The 21303-nt window shown below is 36.5% G+C and overlaps 1 protein-coding gene across 5 annotated transcripts in view; it reads right to left on the bottom strand.

The window, feature by feature from the left end:
• The window catches only part of LOC149319447 (connector enhancer of kinase suppressor of ras 2), a 197707-nt gene that overhangs the window by 123537 nt on the left and 52867 nt on the right, over window positions 1–21303 (bottom strand). For 3 of the 5 annotated variants that reach the window (XM_089511732.1, XM_089511734.1, XM_089511736.1), the window contains exons 5-7: window positions 19330–19371; window positions 12839–12958; window positions 5007–5066 (exon numbers count right to left, since the gene is read on the bottom strand). In XM_089511732.1, coding sequence (XP_089367858.1) covers window positions 5007–5066; window positions 12839–12958; window positions 19330–19371 — 222 coding nt within the window. The remainder of the gene's footprint in view (window positions 1–5006; window positions 5067–12838; window positions 12959–19329; window positions 19372–21303) is intronic. The other 2 variants (XM_089511733.1, XM_089511735.1) reach the window with 1 other exon arrangement.

The following is a 21303-nucleotide window of genomic DNA, read 5'->3' as shown; positions in this document are numbered from 1 at the left end:
AAGCAAAGGTGGCAGGGAGGGGACTCAAGCAACTACTGACCAGTCAGTTGGCTGTCAATACTAAGGAACATTCTAGGCAGTCAGTCTGTGAACACTTTTGAAATATTTTTTGTGATTACTAACACACAGCATCTGTTTCACTTTTTTTTTAAAAAAGCATGATATAATACAGTAATTGTATCTGGGTTTTATTGTTATATATTGGTAGATAGGGGAAATACAATTGATGTAACATATCTTGATTTTGGCAGGACTTTTAGCAAGATCCTCTATTCTTGCTGACAACTTCATAAAGTGTGAACTAGATTATAAAAACGTTAGATTGATTTCTATCTGACTGACAGTTTGAACCCTAAGACTGTCAAAGAAATTACAAAAGTGATCCTACAAGGTTTTGTTCCAGGCTCCATGTTGTTCAACAAATGTCTTGGATGAAAGGTTGTCACATGGAACATGGAGGAAAATGGTTTTCTGTTGCTCCAGAGGGTAGAACTTGACCCATAGATTAAAATTACAAGAACAGAAATTCCAGCTAAACATTTGGAAGAGCACTGCAATGGTAGGAGCTGTTTGACAGTGGAACTGGATAATCTCAGAATGTGGTGGACTCATCCTCTTTAGAAGATTTTAAATAGAGATTGGATGGTAATCTGCCATGGATGATCTAGCTACAAATTCTTCTATTAGCTTAGGTTGGCACTACATGATGTTGGGATACCTTCCAAGTCTACAATTCTTTGTACATTCAGAAGACAGCTATTCTGCCATGATTGACCTTTTCATCCACTGCACAAGATATATCGAGTATATTCTGTTCCATTCTGTGTATAATAGACACAATATGCGTACATGCATGCCATGTGAAACTCTAGAACACACCCTGGAATTATTAACTATACATTGTGTATTCTACATAAAACACAAAGAAGTCCTTCATTAAATAAATTAATGTGGAAATGGTCTTCTGTATATAGTAACTCTAAAAACTACTTGTACAAAATTGTTTATCACTCAGAAAACACCCCTTTCAGCTTTTACTACTAGGATTTTTTTTTTATGAACTGCACAAAATTTCCCCAGTACTAAGAAATTTTGATTACTTCAAATGGATTTTAAATATATTTGTCCTGAAGTTTAATAAATACTTATTTACTCCAGGAAAACATATACATACATATTTTATTATAATGTTTTCACTTGAAAAATTCAGAACACAAAGAGTTCAAGTACTATAATCTGAAAGCATATTTTGATTCCTAGTGCTTGTGTATTGGAGACCGGGTAATTCATAAAAATGCAAAAACAAATGCAAAACAACAGAACAAAAGTTAAAAAGTTAAGTCTCATTAATTTCAAAGGGAGATTTAGCATGAATGAACATTTCCACTTTAAAATCAAAGCACTTTAGAAGTGTTCACTGTGGGGTAGATTGTGTCTCAAATGCTTTAAGGATTGCACTAATTTTGCAGATTAAAATATAAGGGTTTGGGGTTCTTTTATAATGTCAAAGGGAAAATCCAAAGAAAATGAAGCATCCCAATATCCTTTTGAAATGAATGGGATTAAAGCAAACAGGTGAATTTTTTACTTGTCAAATGGTAGAGCTGTCACCCGATAATGAAATCTTGTCAATTCTTGCTGTCAGTTTTAGGGAATTATATATAGTTCTGAAGCTTTAGATGGTGCACATAACAGACATGAAGAGGTGTAAGAAATTAAAAAACCTTTCTAAAATGGCACATACCACACACAGTTTTTGGAAATAGTTTATTTTAATATAATTATAGTTATTTTAAAAATCTCACTCTGATTAATCAAGATACCCCATTTAATTTAAAAGGTTTGTATGCTAATAAAAAACTACAGTATCCTTCCCCTCACAAAGCTACAAATATATTCTCCAGAATTTCAGAAACTAAATCTGAGAGCAGATATTTCTAACCCATTTTGTCTGCTAAACTGAGATGAGCTCTGTTGGCTCCAAGTTGTTGAGGACTTAACAGACATGAAAATTTAATAACACATGTTGATTATTATCATGTCTCCCAATAGCTAGCAGTGCATATTCTTGCCTTATTCTTTTAAAGAATTTCACATGCACTACACAGAATTGTCTCCATTTGTTTTGTAAATAAGTAATAATTTGAAAAACAGGAGAACAAGACTTATCTTGATAGCTATCATCAGTTTAACAATCCAGCAATTTATGTACCCAGCAGAGGAAAAACACCAAGGAATAAGCTAAGGCTGAGTAAGCTTATATAGCTGTCGACTTCTGAGAGCTGTCAGTCTGTACAATGCAGAATGTACTTCCTTTGGAATCTCCGACATCCCATTATAAATGGCAATTCATATTCCAGGAAGTCTTGGGAGGGGGACAATTTGTCATCTTTAGGTATTGCCCCCATCCAGCAGAGTCTGATTTAGAAGCTGGTCATTTTTTGTTTCCCAAAAAATGGCAAACCACACTCCTAAGAGTGTACAATTAGCCAAAAAAGTTTCCTTCAAGAAGTTTACAAGCCTTAAGTATCAGATACCAACAGCTTTAAGTGAAAAAAAAATACACTTATCAAGCACTGCACAGATGTTTTATAAATAGTCAAATATGTTGTTGATAATCAATTTAAAGAAACAAAGCAATTGGGAAGGTTTTATAATGTGTATTACTACCATATTGATACTTGCCACAATCAAAGAAGTAACGTGTACAAGCTGTGGGAAACTACACAGTTTAGCCACAGATTTGTAACTCTGGTAAATGTAATTACTTGTGTGATTGTCCATTCATACTTGCAACTCACTCATGGACTCGAAGTTGCATGGACTCAGATCTATGTTTGTAACCGGTCAATGGAGCTTATTGCTTGTCTTATTAATTCGGCTTACCTATCCCAGTTTAAATTTCAATTTGGGCTACACCTTGATCTTATCGGAAGGTTTTTGCTGCCAAATCTGCCATCCGAATATAGCCCGGGTGCATCACTGCTTCCAGGAACACTCCGTGCAGCTCTTTTCAGATCTGGCAGTTTTCCAGCTTAAGAAAATGGCCACTAGAATGCTTCTGGAAGCGGGAATGTACCCAGGCTGTATTTGGGTGGCAGATTCAGCGGCAAAACCCTTAGGATAAGATCAGGAATTGAAATTTAAACCAGGAGAGGCAAGCCGAATTAATAAACTAAGTGAAAAGTCTCAGTGTCAGTCAGATGAAATGACAATTCAGAGGAACGTCTCACTGTGGTATATCTTCCATCACAACATAGGTGCCATGTAAGTAACCAGATTGCTAAAGAAGCTGAGTTAAGGTATATGGTGTCTGTTTATATACATATTTTGGACAGATACTAGATACAGCATATTACCTCATCTCAAGCAATCATTAAGGAACAAAGAATGCACACAGGTGAGGACTCTACATTGCTATGCTCAACCTGCAAGAAAGGCCTGTGTAAAGAGTTGTACAGAACCCTCTGTGGTCATATTAACTGTGAAAAAAATATGCAAAATCTACTGATGGTGAATTTTAAATAATCTTGAGGTCCCATATCACTTCTAGGGAAATATGAAAACAAGAAAAGTTATGGTTGGCTCTAAGATGGCTACTGGAGTTGGTGGATTTGAAGGGCCTGGGCCTCCACAGCTTTACCTGCTGAAATTTAATTGGTTGATTTGTAATAAAATAGAGTCTATTCTCTGGTGAAAGCAAAAAAGCACTTCTGAAACTATACTGCAGGGGTTGATAACTGAGAGCCACAGATACTCAGCAATTGCCCCAATCTGATATAAGATAAAATTAACTGCTCTTAGAAGTCCCCTGCAATGGAAAAATATTTTTATGTATCATTTTTTTAAAAAACTGCCCTGAGGTGTGAGGAGTTCCATAAAAGACTTGGGATTATTTTGCTCACTCCTGTTCTAGCACAACACTAATTAATGGGTTTGGGGTGGAATATCCTCTTCCCCTACACCTCTCATAAAAACATTACTAACATAGGCAGGGGTGTTGTTTTCGAAAGAAGCTGAAGCAGGATTACGCTATCTCTTTATATACATGTTTGGACAGATATAAAACTAATGTTTCTGGATTACAGTTGGCCCTCCATTCTCATGGGGAATCTGTTCCAGACCCCCCCCCCCAAAAGGCTTGTGCGTATTAAAGCCTCATAGGCCTGGGCACATGCACCATTGGAAATAGCGGAGGTCACCCCTCTGCAGTTATTCGAGGGCACGGATCCCAGATCCATGAGTTAATGTATGTTGGTGACCACTCTAAGACCCCAAACTTGGTAAGATCTAAGATAGTTGTAAAACTAAAACAACAGGAATTGGACATTTACAAAGTATTTTAAATGAAATATTTGCTTACTAAGTTTAAAGATAACTTTATTTCCTGCTGAAAATTAAAGTGGACAGTGACAAAATAAGAAAAAAATGTGCATCAAAAATTTAATAAGACAAAATAAAAGAAATCTAGGTATAAAACATTTTGACACAAATTACAGCTTCAGGTACAGGAGTGGGAAGACTCATCATGTTTACAGAAGGACAGTTTTTATTTGTGATGCACCTTTTCTGGTCACCGTTTTGTTGACCAAAAACTGAAGATTTTCACATAATACTGCCAACATATTGATTAAATATTAAAGTAGTTAAAATGGAAACATATTGCACTGCACTACAGAAAACTGTAGCAAAGTTCTCAGGCATATATATATTATATATATATATATATAAATACTTCCACAACAAAACTGATAACAAAATTCTTTTTCCTTTCTTTACCAAAGTCAATAATGTGTATGGATTGCAAGAACAAATTTAAACTAACTTTCTCAGTTTAATATAGGTTCTTTCAAACCTTGTTGCCCATGTACAGCTCATCCTACCCCAAATATGCTGTTCATCTTTTCCATTTAATACACATGTATGCAAGCAAAGGGAGAAGGATGCACAATCCAGAGTTAAATTTAAAATGCCAAGCCTCAGCAAACCTGATGAACAATACTTACATTTTCTGTTGTTCCAGTAATTACATGGAGACCATCATATGTTGATTTAATGTACATACCCTAAGAAAAAGACACCATGGAAAAGAATTTGTAAAGTGTTTGCAAACCATTGCCATCCAACATATACTGTTCACCTATCTAATCTCTCTCTGGCTGTTAACAATTATGATGTGTCACTAGAATACCAGTCTGGATTCTTTAACATGTTTCTAGCAGAAGAAAATATTCATGACTGACTGATGCATATAAGATGCAGATGGCTTTCAATTGTTGTGGCAGTGATCTGCAAGTGTGACTAATTTATGTTCAATGGTTCATCATCTTGACAGATTAATGATGGCATGAGAATGTCCCCAAAATCAATAGCACGAACCACAATAAATCATATCTCACTGTTTAAAGTAGCTTCCATATGTCAAAGGTTTCATATGCACTACCTAGCATGGAGTTATAATATTTATATAACCAGAGAGTCTCATTTTTACAAATGGAATTTATATGTACAGTACTCCACTACAAACAGTTTCAGACAATATACTAAAAAGTAAAGCCAGAATTGCATATGAAAATGGAGAACATTAGCTTTTAGAGGAGAGAATGCTACAGTGCCACTAAGACTACTATGAGTTCTTGAGATGACAACTCCATTACCACATCCTTAACAATCCAGTCTTCAAGAAAAGAGAAATAAATGGATAAAACAAAACAGCACAAATCAATCTAATGCTTCCTTATCGGAATATGTACTTTTCTCCATAAAATAAATAGCAGAATATAGATAGTTTAAAATATAATACATCTTTACTGTAACATAGGTTTACAGAAAAGGAGGGAAAGACTGCACAGTCAAGAATGAAACAATTCAGGCAAAAAGCAAAACGTGACAATTTCTTACTAACTGAATCAAGCAAGATATCTAGTGTATGTAAACAATATTATTTAGAAGAAAATAAGAGAATTATGCATGCAATTTACATATAACCAGCAGGTACCAATGGATCTATACTACAATTAAATGAAGTTGACCAATATCTTGTTAAATAGTTCATTCACCAGCTGCTCTATAACACTGGATAAACTATGCTTCTCATATACTTCATAGTTAAATTTAAAATGTTCAGACTAGCTATAATCAAAGAGCAATTGCTTTGCAGAAAGGCTAAATTATTCTTGAACAGATCAAGCATAGTTAAAGAGCAGAATATAGTTGATCTCTTCCACTAAAATCTTTTACAAAACCCCGCTAATACTATACAATATTTTCTAAGTAACAGATTTATTCCTTCACCCTATAGTGTTGATAGGCTTCTGTATATGATCATTTTTAAAAGCTCTGCATTTAGTCATGACAATGTTATTTGTTCTAATAACCTTGTTGATCAGTGGTAACAGGACATTACTGACAGCATGGGGCTCCTTTGTGGCAACAATTTCACTGCCTCGTGATTGATTACAAGCAAAGTGTTGGCTAAAGTTCTAAATTGCTTAGGACCAAGATACAGTGAACCTGCCGTATAGGCAGGCCATCACCCTCTAGAGCTCCTGTGAATCACCCTTCCCCATATTAGCCAATGACTAATATCGGTCTGAGCTCTTGTGTTTTCTCTCACTCATGGAGGGATGGGGTGTTTGAACCAAACCTCTGAGGATGTGGGGGGCCCACTATACTAAACAACTACCTGGTCTCACATTATTTCCTCCTTGCCTTGAGTAAGGCTCTCTTTTGTGTTCTGGTATTAGAGGTATGGTATAGCTGGAATGTGAAAGAGAGACTTCTTACATCCAAAACACACTGCAGAAATAATCCAGTTTGAGACCACTTTAACTGCCCTGGCTCAGTGCTAGGGAATCCTAGGGATTGTATTTCATTGTGGCACCAGAGTTCTGGGACAGAGAAGACTAAATGTCTCACAAAAGTACAATTCCCAGAATTCCCTAGTATTGAGCCAGGGGCAGTTAAAGTGGTTTCAAACTGGATTTTTCTGGAGTGTGTTTTGGACCTTAGGGAACTTTTCACATTATATACTTATGGCATTATGATTCCACTTTATCTGCCATGGCAATATCCTATGGGATCATGACATTTGCAGTTTAGGAAGGGGTATTTAGAATTCACAGCAAGAAAGGTCTAGCGCCTTGTGAAACTGCAATCTCAAGATTACATAGAATGGTGCCATGGACGTTAAAGTAGAATCATATTGCTGTAATGGTGTATGCTGCAGAACCCCCTGCATTGAAAGACTCATTGTGCCTTCTTCTTTATGTTTTCGACCCCTTCTTTATCTTTTTACTCTGCTACATAAAGCTTTTTTAAAATTTAATTAGGCATTTGGGCTACTGAGCTGTGTAGGACGTGTTTATTTATTTATTTGCTGTATAACTTCATATGGAAATCTCTTGTCTTTTTAAAAATTACTTTGTTTGCTTAAATTCTTTAAGTTACCTTGAATATTCTTTTACAGGCAGAAATATAGGATAAATTCTATTCACAAACAAATAACACATCATACATAACACGGTAGTCTACTTTCTTTTCTGAAATATCTAAACATTCCTCCCTTATCCTTTACAGTCAATGATTACAAACCAAAAATGCTTCATAAAGGCAAACGTCTATAAAAAAGGAAAAAAGAGATTTAACTGTATCTGGATCAATTTCCAAACTATCTTCCCACAACCAAGCACTTAAGAGACCAAAAACCAGTATGCAGAGGGATCTTGTAGCACCTTTGAGACTAGCTGAGCAAAAGCAGTTATATCAAACGTTTTTGCAGACTCAGGGACTCAACAGACTGCCCCTTTGGAGTGGCCTGCAGTTGCCCGTTTCCTCGCTGGATCGGGGCCACAGCAACTACACACCAGGGCCTCGATCTGGGCTTTCCGTGGTACAGAAAGAAGCTGCAAAAAGTGGAAAGGCCAGATCGGGGCGCAGAAAGGGTGTCCTAGCTACTGCCGTGGCTTTTCACTGCTTCTTCGGCACAGCACATGTACACACTGCGTTGAATATGTGCCATGACACCACCCGCCATCTGGTCAGGCGTGGGGGCAGAGTCGGAGTGACCAGTGTGCAGTCACCATGTCCCCACTCTGCTCCAAGGCCGGCATTTAGTGCATGTCCCACCTAGCTTTATTATGTATCTAGAGAATAGAAGCCAAAAGTGGGATCTGCTACACAGCAGTTTCCATAACAATGATCAGATAAGGGAAATTGTGTTCAGAATACAACATGAGCATAATAAATCAAACTGGCTGTTCAGTAATGGATTCAAGATGGCAGACAAAGAAGCGATGAACTTGGAGGCAATATACACACCAAGACCTGTTACTGATTATAGTAGAGGCAACCTCTCCAATGGGACAAGATTGCTTTTGTCACTGTTGCTGAAAATATTCTAGTATCAAGTGCAGCCTTCAAATGGAAAGTGACAAGACCACCTCAGGCCATAGATTTTAGCTGCTACTATACAAGACCACAAAATTACCCCTTGTTATGAGAGGAAATAGTCATTATTTATGGGCTAATTTTGGACCAAATACTAAACTACAGGAAAACCAGCCTTGTTTCACCATAGCTCATTGATGCTATTCTTTTATCTTGTCCTTTTTGTTCTCCCCTATCTACATATCAACACAGTCTGATCTGTGGTCTGTGTGGAAAAATAAGACTTTACATTCTTGCTATATGGAACTTAAGAATCTGGTTCATTTTTAATTTAATTCCATTTTTGCACAGATAGTTCATAGTACAAGTGAATATACATATGGTAGTAAATAATTGTTCTCATGTTATTTCAGCTTAAAATGTCACTGATAAAGAGCTGTTATGATCATCTTTAGTAGTCTATAGCATTTTCTGTTTTAAGTTATAAAATAACATCCTTCTGATTAAGATTATAGAGCTAATTGATGGTAATTTTTTTTCTGAAGCTATGCAAGAATACGGGCATATACATAAAAAGCCAAAAATTCAGAATCACTCAAAAATTGCACATGTATCAGTTTTCAAAGCAGTGACATGAAATGTATTCCCTTTTCCAGGATAAGTGTGTACAGATGGTTTTATATCAGCACTCTGAAAGTAATCTGGGCATAATGAAACTATGATGAGATAATGCCAAGCATGTTAGTCCAATTCCAGGGAGGAAAAACAGTCCTAATATTTGCTTTAGTGAAAAGGCATATATAGAAGAATAAGCTGTAAAATATTTTTCTTGAAGCAAAGAATTGTATTTACTTATAGTTGGAGGAAAAACAATTTCTACTTATTCCAAAAATTGTCAGAAACATGGATAATATATATTATATTTCAGTAAACAAAAGATACTACAGACACCCCACACACTCAGTTGGAAGAAACACCTTTGGAAGACGATGGCAGGATCTCACATTAAAAGAGTATCCAATATTCAAAGGCAAATTCTATAATATGAAGAATAAAAGAAAATACAGTATACCTGTCTAAAAAATGTGATTCACAATACAAAAAATAGACAACTTCCAACATCACATTTTAAAGGAGAACTATCATAATTTCACATTTTGGAGACTCTGGATACCTAAAGAATTGGAAAGAATTGATTGTATTTCTATGTTGCTATGCAGAACTTGAAAAGCAAAATAACTGCTGGTCTCACAGAAGTACTGCATATAAGTTTTAGAGTTACATTATATAAATTATAAAATAAATTATAGCATATCATGAGTGCATGAACTTATGGGCAATACTTATAAGAAGCTTATAAAATGTTGCAATGAAATGTTGTAATGATTTCTAATTTAACAATAGAAACAAAAATTGAAATAGGCAATAAGGAAATCTCTCTATATGCAAATACTAGCTAGCTGGGTTGTAAAGAAAAGAAAACCCAATTAAACAGAAAAATATAGTAAGAGGGAACACAGATTTATAATGTTTTCCCGTCTAGATCAAAGCTGCTTAAAACTAGTACATTTATGCACTTATGGAACAGAACTTCTGGACCAAAGTGTATTGCGAATGTGTTCATCTTAAATATTACTGTACTGTCAATACACTGTATAAAATCAATAGTTATTAATACAGTGTCTCCTTACCACCACTGTTCTGTTAACACCTGTTCATATTTTATTTTTATTGATTATACAAACAGTGAACTGAACCTGAATATATAGCCAATTATTTTCTTATCATGCTTCAGAAATAAATTATATACTGACAATCCTCTTGGACCTGTACTTCTGTTGGTTTTTAGCTAGTAAATCCAAAAGAGTTGGAACTTTCCATGGTACATCCCCTCCTGATTCCATCTTGTTTCTTCCTGTTTGTAATATTTAAATTAGGCATCCACCTGGATATCATTTAGAGTTTCCAAATTAGTTTTTATTACTATAATCACAGAAATGGATTACTTTCTTTTCCATCCATACTCCTGTCAGATGGCAGTGAAAACTCATCAGGGATTGTTGATGACACTGGACAATAGTAGCATAAAGAAGCTAGGTGGAGTCATTGGTACTGAGAACAAAATAACTAATAGAGTTCATTCTTCTTTAGGACCATACAAGCTCTAGACTTAGGAACATACAAGCACCATGTACTTCAGAATCCTATTACTGAGGGATGAAGTAGATAGAAGTTAATTTGCTTTCTAAAAAACAAAAACAAAACAGCAAGAACAACACAAAAATCATGTTGCTTGCCCCACATGAAGCTGGGGAAGCCAACAATCTGAATCAATAAGCACTTATGTACCGTATTAAATAAATCAGTCCAATTCATATTTCTAGAAAGTAAATTATACTTACATCATTAATGCAAAACAAATTAACTTCCTGGCCAATGATCCAACTACCCAGCTGCAAAGCCTCTGTCAATTGATCATATTGAATTAATCTTGATGGTCCTTAACACTTAGAATATTTTCTCTGCTTGCTTCTTAAAATTCTTCAGGCTATTTCTTATTTCAGGCATTGTACACAGTCTATGATTTGTATACATCAGTCAATAGTTCTAGAATACCCCCAGTAGCATACATATTGTGCAAAGTTCTCTAGTGACATTTTTATTATTGCAAATGGCATTCTAAATAAAGAAAGCTAAAAGTTTCAGTGTTTGTGCCAATTATATCACAGAGTACTCTAATATTAAAAATTCAGAAATGCACCTTTAAAAAAAATCAGCTGATCATTTCCTGACCAATTCTTATCTTTTCCCTCTTGTTTTTAATCACCCATAGTTCTGCTATTCTGTTTCCAATAAAAACATTGCAACAATTTTTCTAATTTTTTTAGTTCCAATACTGCCATAGAAATGTTATTTTTCTTTCTTGACCCGCATCTTATTTACATTAAGCATCTTGTTTATTTCCTAATGGCTGTCAGAATTTCCATTATGACAGAACTGAGACTATAGATGATATATCTTCAAGATAAATCAAAATTCTACAAAATATTTGGTAATACATCTCTTTTGTTTGCATTTTTAGGTAACAAATGCTACAAGACCCTTTAAATACCATTGAATATCCATTATAAGCATATCAAGATCTGAAGAGCTATGCACATTACTAAACATTATTGCAAACTTCCACCATTTCAGGAAATAGTTTATATAACCAGCAAGTTATTGCTGCCTACTACGTCACAGAATCCCAGAATAACATAGGATGAAATAGGTAGCACTGATTCTGCTCTAATGAGTTTACAGTCTGCAGCAAAAGTGGAAAAATACATATTTTAAGGAGTTAAAAACCTGAAGATACAATTTTAAAAAAAAATCCAGATAACTGTCAGGAGAAGAAAAACACCCTTGGCATGAAACAAAATTTTACATTAGAACAGTTTTGGTTATCTCCTAAAGGGTATTTCTGGAAGAAGAGAAATACAAAAGGAGAAGTGAATTAGGAAAGGATTAGGAATAGCCAATGTAATCATGAAAGGAATAATGTTTTCAAAAGATTATGTTATGACATATGACACAGTGGAAACAATAGACAATGGTACACAAAATGGCCTCTAACTACAGTGATGTCACTGAGACAAACACAAGATTAAGAATAAAGGGCCATCCCATATAGCAGTACAGAAGGAAGACAGATTGGGAGCAAACTAAGTGTATCAAGTAGAGTCAGATTTAGAAAACATTTAGAAGGCATCAAAACCTATAGGGAATCTTTTAAATGACAGAGAAGAATGCTATTAAAATAAAAAAAAAATGTTGCATAAATATGCATGATGAAAATAAGCAAACCAGGGACCTGGCATGGCTCAATTAATATAAATTGTTTTACCTGCCTTTTGGAAATAAAAATAAAAACATTATCAACATACTCAGAACAGATAAGAAACTTTACTTCTAATTAGTACTATTATTTATAACAAAATGTTCTTTCAACAGGTTAATCAGGATTATTTCTACATCATGCAATGCAGGTGGCAGCATGATGTTTAGAAACCCTTCCCTGTCACGAATGGCACTAAGGACACAAAAGTAGGCATAGGTTTGTAAACTTACTCCCAAATGTGCTAAGGATCATGGTCTAGTCAGACTAATCTCTTTCTTTAGTAAAAATATCGTCCATAAATCATACAACTGTTATCCATTCAATAAAGCTGAATCTAAACATGTATCCAAATTTAGGATGAAAAAAGACCACTGCAGTACAAACATGTAGTTAAACATGTCATAATATTTTTTTAAATTTCCTTGATAATTTTATACAAAAGTTAATAATACGCAGTGTCCTTTGTGCTGAATCTGACTGCCCCAAAACACAGCTAGAATAAAGATTTTGTTCAGAAAATTTATGGCTTTCGTTTTGGATGACAGTTTTGATTAACTGCATACATCTTACCAGCCCTTCACTTGGTTTGATGTTTGCTAGCTGGATCACTTCCAGGTGAGCAGATTGAGACACAAGAGGATCAGATGAGAGCGAGATTATGTGGTCACAGACACCAGAAAGAGTTTTACACTATAAATAAAAAACACGTACATTTTCCATTAGAGACCAAGAAACCTGAAAAATAGTAATACAGCAAACAGTCATCATATAAAACCTTTTAAAAGTTAACATTTCTTTTATGTTCAGATGAAAGGCTGACATTAAAGGCTGACACAGAGCTAATGGGTTTCATTCTGTGAAGACTTAGTTTGAAAGTAATAATCCTTTATTTCCTTCTAGAAATATTACACAATTATACCAACATACTATATTTTCTAATATTAGAAAATCAGTTTTACAAGACAAGCTGGTTTTTGAACAGTAGACAGGACTGGGCAATAGGTCCTAAATGCTGTCAACATTTCCGTATTGGTTCTTGTTTCCAGAGATATGTCATGTAAGAAAGAAATCCTGAAGGGGGCATATACTTTTCCAGATAGCTATCTATTTATGTAATCAATTTGAGCAGATCTCATGGTACATATTTTCAAGCTGCTATCCACAATTTGCTATCCCACACACACACAAACACACAACTTGTATCATCCTAACTCAACCTGTAATACAGTAGGACTATTACTTCCCACAACTTGGAAACTATGCTTTTAGCCTGAGTTAATAGAAACAGTTTGCAAAACAAGGGAAGTAGTAGTCCCCCTGTATTCTATGCTAGTCAGGCCTCATTTGCAGTACTGCATTTGGTTTCGGGTTCCTCATTTTCAGGATAAAGACAAGTTGGAGCAGATACAGAGAAGAGCAATGTGGGTGATAAAGAGATATGAAACCAATTGTCTAGAAAAAGTGGTGAGGTCTACCTCTCTGAATGTTTTCAAGAAGAGGCTGGACAGCTACCTCTTAGAGATGCATTAACTGGAGATTAAGCATTGAGCAGGGGGTTGGATTTGATGGCCCATGAAAACTCTTCCAACTCTCTATTTCTATTATTCCAATGAAGAGACTTGGAATGGTTGACTGAAGTGCAAAAGATGCTACTTAAGTTCTGCAGTGCACACTTGTCTCCAAATATTGATTCACTTTTGTGTGTGGTACACAGCCTCCAGCTTGAAGCTAGTACTGTATTTTCTGGCGTATAAGACTACTTTTTAACCCAGGAAAATCTTCTCAAAAGTCAGGGGTCGTCTTATACGCCCAGTCGTCTTATACACAGGAAAATACGGTAGTTCTGAGCCTTTTCTGACATAATATTTTTGTTAGGTTAAAACAAGAGACTGGACTAAAAGCATAAGGCTGTATACACAATTGGGCTCTTACTCCTTGCCTCTCTCCTTCCCACACAGTATACTACTGGGCAGAGAATGCTGCAATGAAACAGGAAGAACCACTTTAAATCAGATGGAAGTCCTTTGTGTGGACTTCCACACAAGGGCTGCTCACATAACTTTGGATCCTCCAAAAGATGGTAGCTCTCATGTCAGTGCAGCAGTGAAACTGCTCCAAGCTTTAGTCAAATTTTCCTACTTAAGAATTAAGAGGATATATACAGTTTAGCAGTGTATGCTACAAAAGAATTGCAAAGCAATCCAGTCTCTATTACAAAGACTTTGAGATAAGTGGTCCAGCAAGCAGAAGCAGAGATGCTCCAGAGGAAAACATTCTTCATCAATAATACACACACACACACACACACACAGAAGTGTACTTCTTTCATTGCTCACTCCATTTACAGGAATACTTTTAAGTATGAAAAATTAATTTGAAGCCCTATTTCATTACCTATCATGCAAATTATACTTTTATGCATTCCAAAGATGTATTAGAATCAAGGCAAATTGTCCATGCATCGAAACAAAATAATTATATTTAAATATGCAATAAGCCAGGACACATTTGGAGTATCATTTAACAGTGTTCCATGAAGTCATGCTGGCCACATGTCCACTGGAGTAGTCCTTGAACAACGCTGGCTCTTTGGCTTAGTAACGGCGATGAACACTGCCCCCTACACTCAGTTATGACTAGACATTCATGTCAAGGGACTACCTTTACCTCTACTTAATTAAAATGAATACATCTCTCTCACCTATTAGCATGCAAAAAAAAAAAGTACAAGACTATGTTAACATCATAGGATGGACATCTAGTTAAGAAGAGGTATTTTGCTTTGATGACTCTGACAATAAGCTGATTTGAGCACCAGATCCGGTGAATCATTAATCCACTCGAGGCTGAAAAGCATTATGAGGTATTTGTAGATGCAACGGACTTTTGATTACCAGCTTCAAGTCCAGTAACTAGAAAATGAGTGTGCTTTCTATACTGCTTAACTTCACTCCTCTGTGGCAGAATTACTCATCTGCTCTGTCAAGACTCTAGAGCACTTTTTCCATCTTTAATCTTTATATTCTGTATTGCAAGCCCATAATAGGACACTGCACAGATAGGACCAATGTTGAAATATTAAAGTAATGCTGGATTTTTTTCAAATTTAATTTATATTTGTGCAAATCAAGGCTCTTCCTGTATTGGGAATATGACAAGAACAATAATTTTCTGCAATTCCAAAGACTGATATTGGAATATTCCTGATTAGTTTATCCTGCACCTGTCAAATAGACCTCATGCTAGAGAACGCCGGTTAGGATCTTTGAGGTCAGTTAACATGAAGAAAACAGTGAATACATTATTAACAATTCTACATCCACTAACCAGTTTATTTTACATTATCTGTAATCAATACAGACAGTTGTATCCTCATATCTACATTTCATTTCCCCTTTCGTGCCTAGGTATCAGTCTTTTTAGAATTTATGTTGCTTGACCCTCAGGATTAGATTTCCTACTGTGCGTAGGAAAACAAAGGAAGATGAAAGACAAGATGGTGAAAACAGGTAGAAAGTGATCCAATACACATTGTCTTTGTGTTTAAAGTCTAGTGTGTCCTTAATGCCAGGAAAAAGTTATAGAACACATTGGCAATGAGATTAAAAGTATACAATAGAAACGGCTGCAACAAGTTATTTGGGCATATTTAGGAGGACTTCTATTAAACGTTGTTGCCACTTAAAGAATAACAAGGGCCTGTATCTTTCTGCTAAATCATAGAATCATAGAGTTGGAAGAGACCACAAGGGCCATCTAGTCCAACCTGCTGTCATGCAGGAAATCTCAATCAAAGCATCCCCAACGGATGGCCATGCAACCTCCAAAGAAGGAGACTCCACCACACTCTGAGGAAGTGTGTTCCACTGTCAAACAGCTCTTACTGTCAGGAAGTTCCTCCTAATGTTGAGGTGGAATCTCTTTTCCTGTACCTTGCATCCATTGCTCCGGGTCCTAGTCTCTGGAGCAGCAGAAAACAAGCTAGCTCCCTCCTCAATGTGACATCCCTTCAAGTATTTAAACAGGGCTATCATATCATCTCTTAACCTTCTCTTCTCCATGCTAAACATACCCAGCTCCCTAAGTCATTCCTCATAGGGCATGGTTTCCAGGCTCTTCACCATTTTAGTCACTTTGGACACGCTCCAATTTCTCAACATCCTTTTTAAATTGTGGTGCCCAGAACTGGACACAATATTCTAGGTGGGGCCTGATCAGAGCAGAATAGAGTGGCACTATTACTTCCCATGATCTAGACACTATACTTCTATTGATGCAGCCTAAAATTGCATTGGCCTTGTTAGCTGCCGCATCACACTGTTGACTCATGTTCAATTTGTGGTCAACTTGGACTCCCAGATCCCTTTCACACATAGTCTCGTTCAGCCAGGTGTCACCCATACTATATCTGTGCATTTCATTTTTCTGCCCTAAGCACAGTACCTTACAATTCTCCACGTTGAAATTAATTTTGTTAGCTTTGGCCCAACTTTCTAGTCTATTCAGGTCATTCTGAATTTTGATCCTGTCATCTGGGGTATTAGCTACTCCTCCTAATTTGGTATCTTCTGCAAATTTGATAAGTATGCCTGCCCCCAATTCTTTCATCCAAGTCATTGATAAAGATGTTGAATAGCACTGGCCCCAAGACAGAGCCCTGTGGGACCCCACTGGTCACTTCTCTCCAGGATGAAAAGGAGCCATTGTTGAGCACCCTTTGGATTTGGCCGGTCAACCAATTACAAATCCATGTAACCCTTACTTTGTCTAGCCCACATTTCACTAGCTTGTTTGCAAGAATGTCATGGGGAACCCTGTCAAAGGCCTTACTGAAATCAAGGTATACTATATCTACAGCATTCCCTTCATCTACCAAGCTGCTAATTTTGTCAAAAAAAAGAGATTAGGTTTGTCTGGCATGACTTCTTTCTCTGAAACCCATGTTGACTTTTTGTGATTATGGCATTGCTTTCTAGATGTTCACAGACTTTCTGTTTAATGATCTGCTCTAGAATCTTTCCTAGTATAGATGTCAGACTTACTGGACAATAATTGTTGGGATCTTCTTTTTCCCCTTTCTGAAGATGGGGACAACGTTTGCCCTCCTCCAGTCTGCTGGGACTTCTCCTGTTCTCCAGGAGTTCTCAAAGATTATTGCCAATAGCTCCGATATTACATTAGCCAGTTCTTTTAATATTCTTGGAGGTAGTTCGTCTGGTTCTGGAAACTTCTATTCATTTAGATTAACCAGGTATTCCTGTACTATCTCTTTACTTATTCCGTGCTGAAATTCCCCTATTCTGTCCTCTGCACCATTTTCCTTAGGTTGAGCACCCTTTGCCTTTTCTGAGAAGACTGAAGCAAAGAAAGTGTTGAGTAAATATGCCTTTTCTCTGTCTTCTGTTAGCATTTTGCCGTCTTCTCCATGCCAGTGGCCCTACCATTTCCTTCATCTTCCTTTTGCTGTGGACATATCCAAAGAAGCTCTTTTTGATGTTCTTAACCTCTCTAGCAAGCCTGAGTTCATTCTGTGCTTTAGCTTTTCTGACTTGACCTCTACACATGCTAGCTATTTGTTTGAATTCCCCTTTGATGATTTCCCCTTTTTTCTATTTCTTATACATGTTCTGCTTAAAAGTTAGGTCAGTTGAAAGTTCCTTAGTCATCCATCCTGGTTTTGTGAGACATCTCTCATTTTTCTTCCTCATTGGAACTGTTTGAAATTGTGCCGTCAGTATCTCCCTTTTAAGAAACTCCCATCTATCTTGAACTCCTTTCTCTTTTCATATTCCTGACCATAGGATCACCCCCACCCCCCAGTATTTCTCTAAGTTTACTAAAATCAGCTTTCCCAAAGTCTAAATGCTACTGGCAATTAAACAAACAGTGTGTGTATGGAGGGGGGATTCTGATACTGTTTTGATATTCACCTAGTAGTTCTGAATAAATGATCATTAGAAAGCTTAGAAAGCTTAGAAAAGTAGGCAGCTGTCCAAAACACTACAAAATGACCCTACTCTCATTCTATATACAGACAAGGCAAAGGTTATTCAGAGAACCTGTATAAAACAACAGCAAAAGCTTCCCTGGATTTTAAAAAAGAATTCAGAATTGAAGCCAACTTAAGTAGGACGGCATGAAAAGTAACACAATAATTTACCCCAACAAGCAACTCTTCTGGGAGAAGAACAAAAAGAAATCTACATACATCAGATTTGCAAAAGAATGCCCAAAGTGTAGCATGTCATCTGTGAAATGTTGTTGTTGTTGTGTGCCTTCATGTCAGACTTATGGCGACCTTAAGGAAAACTGTTCATGGGGCTTTCTAGGGCTGAGATATGACTCACTCAAGGTCACTCAGTGGGTTTACGTGGCTGAGTGGGGAATCAAACCCCGATCTTCTGGGGCATAGTTCAGTGCTCAAACCACTACAACATGCTGGCTCTCTCCTAGAAATGCTACAAAAATGAAAACATTTAGCTCTTGTAGGCCAAAATCTAAAATCTTCCATGATCTTTGACTCAATGGAGAAAAGAGTCAAAATAAGAGTAAACAGCAAAAGACACATTCTCAGTGGAGAAGGACAATCAGCTTATGGTCCTGCATTAACTCATTATAAATGTGTATCTCAGTTGAATTTGAAGCCCTGGTGTTAAAGGGCCTAGGAGCATACAAACCTACTCGACCCATACACTTTGTATAAGTAATTGTGCTTTATCATATGTCAGACTGGCAGGTACCAGGACAGGGCTTTTGTTGGTTGGCTGGCAAAGCCAATGTGGAATTCTCTCCCTGGACAACAGCTGTCCCCAACATCAATCTGCAGTCCATGGCAACCAACTACACAGACTTTATTAGCCTTTCTTTAGACTTTCATCCTTTGGAAGGTTTCTTCTACATACTTTTTTGTTTGTTTACTTCTGTAAAACCTTGAAATTCTCCTAAGCTTGCTGATACCACCCTCTGGTAAGAAGGTGGTGGTATTTTAGCTACGTAAGGGTTGGTATTGGAGAACTGCATTTGCTGTTAATATATATTTATACAATACAAATGCTACTCACCACATGAAGAATTTTGTTCTCTGTTTCATATACTGTGCAGTCCTAAAACACACAAAATTAACAGAGATTAATTTAAGTAAATAAAATACCATATATTAAAGCTAAATTTACAAGTGGGAGAGTGAATTCTATATTTAAAGGCATTTCTTATGAATTTTGATCATAACTCCTTTTCCTCTATAGCCATAAACATGTAACAGTAATGCTGACAATTCCTCCCCATAAACATATCTCACTGAATGAATCTTCCCCTCTGATCTGCTTTATCATTCTAAAATGTTATTCAGTTCCCTGCTGTTGTTGCTTTAAAAACAGAGGTCATTTATTCTCTGCATATTGCACCTTCAAATAATTTCCCCTCTACTGAAGTATTTTTTTGTAGGAATCAAATGCAGAGAGGTGGCACTGGGGAAAGCCACAGTGGTAGTTCTACATGAGATGTATATTTCACCTTTGTTACAGAATCTGTTTGCTAGAATAGATTGTGAAAAAATATCCTATTTCACAAGAAAAGTTCTAATTGGAAGAGGAAATTTCAGTACTTTTTAAAAAAGTTTTCTCTCTGTTTTTTGGTTATATATACCAGAATATTAAACTATGCTAAACTCTTTGCTGTGCAGTCTTCCCAATGCCAAAATAACAATGACAATTATCTTGACCATGACCTTTTAAATATGTATTCAAAACTATATAAAAAGGGGGAGGGAGTAGCATGGCTCTCATTTGTATATGCAAAAAATTTTTCAGCACCTATATATTCACTTAAGCACCACTGAATGCAATGGGAATGTGTTTCTAAGTAAACATGCATAGCATTGCACTGTTAAATGCAAACCTCAGTGATCTCTATCATTCAACAGCCCACTTAATAGCTTTAATTCTGCATCACACACATGCTGCAAAAGAAGTAGAGGATTTATATAGACAGGACTGTGAATATCCAAGTCATTTAAAATTAATAAATAATGACATAAATGTTTGAATAGATTGTTCAATAGCTTTCAAATCACTTAATATGTATGGAAAATAGGGCAATGTCCTAAGAACCAAAATTATATAGCATTGTTATTAATACTTATAGCTCACTTTTTACCATACAAATCCTGATAACATATCATTAAAATTATCACTTAGAACTAGTATAGTATTATTTCACTATTTCTAAGCAAAATAGTTCTAGCAGAAGCCTAGTTTTATACTACATATTGGGTATTCCTGATGGTTCTGCTGTACACATGCATGAACTTTAAAAAAAATTGTCCATTAAATAATCTTCAGTCTATATATCAGGTGTATATGAAACATAAATGAATTTCATATTTACACTTGGATCTGATCTCAAAAATATCTAATTATGTATATACAAATATTCAAAAATCATACAAAATCCAAAATCCAAAACACTTTTACTCTCAAGCGTTTTGGATAAGAGATACTCAGTCTTTTATAAAAGAGGGACATATAATTCATGTATTGTATGTACAACTGCATATACAATTGTACAATATACAATATATATTCATGTATATGCAATTGGGAACCATTTGCAAAGAGCTCAGGCAAGGATGCATTCTATCATCCTACTTGTTTAACTTGTATACAGAAAATATCATATAAAGAGCGGGTTTAGATTCAGAAGAAGGAAGAGTGAAGATATAAGAAAGGAACATCAACAACCTAAGATTTGTGGGTAACACAAAGGCCCAGGGAACCCCTTCCTCCCTTCCCTGGTTTACTCATGTGTAAAGCCATGCTGGGTAGAGAGGTGAGGGTGTGCCCTTTCGGCCCTGTCCTCAGAAACCCTGCCCCCCCGCCCCCCCGGCACTGGATGATATCCTGGTGTGGGTAGGGTTGCCATATCCCGCCGGGGGGCGGGACAATCCCGGTTTGGGCGGTGCTGTCCCGGTCCCGGCCCGGTTTGGGGCCCAAACCGGGACGGCCCCGCCCACCGCGGCCACCTCAGGCCCCGCGGCG

Source organism: Sceloporus occidentalis, unplaced genomic scaffold, assembly GCF_023333645.1.
Source record: "Sceloporus occidentalis isolate IW3139 unplaced genomic scaffold, rSceOcc1.0.p SCAF_2, whole genome shotgun sequence".
Lineage (NCBI taxonomy): Eukaryota > Metazoa > Chordata > Lepidosauria > Squamata > Phrynosomatidae > Sceloporus > Sceloporus occidentalis.
The sequence above is the reverse complement of the archived record's forward strand: the minus strand, read 5'-3'. Positions and strand labels throughout refer to the sequence as shown.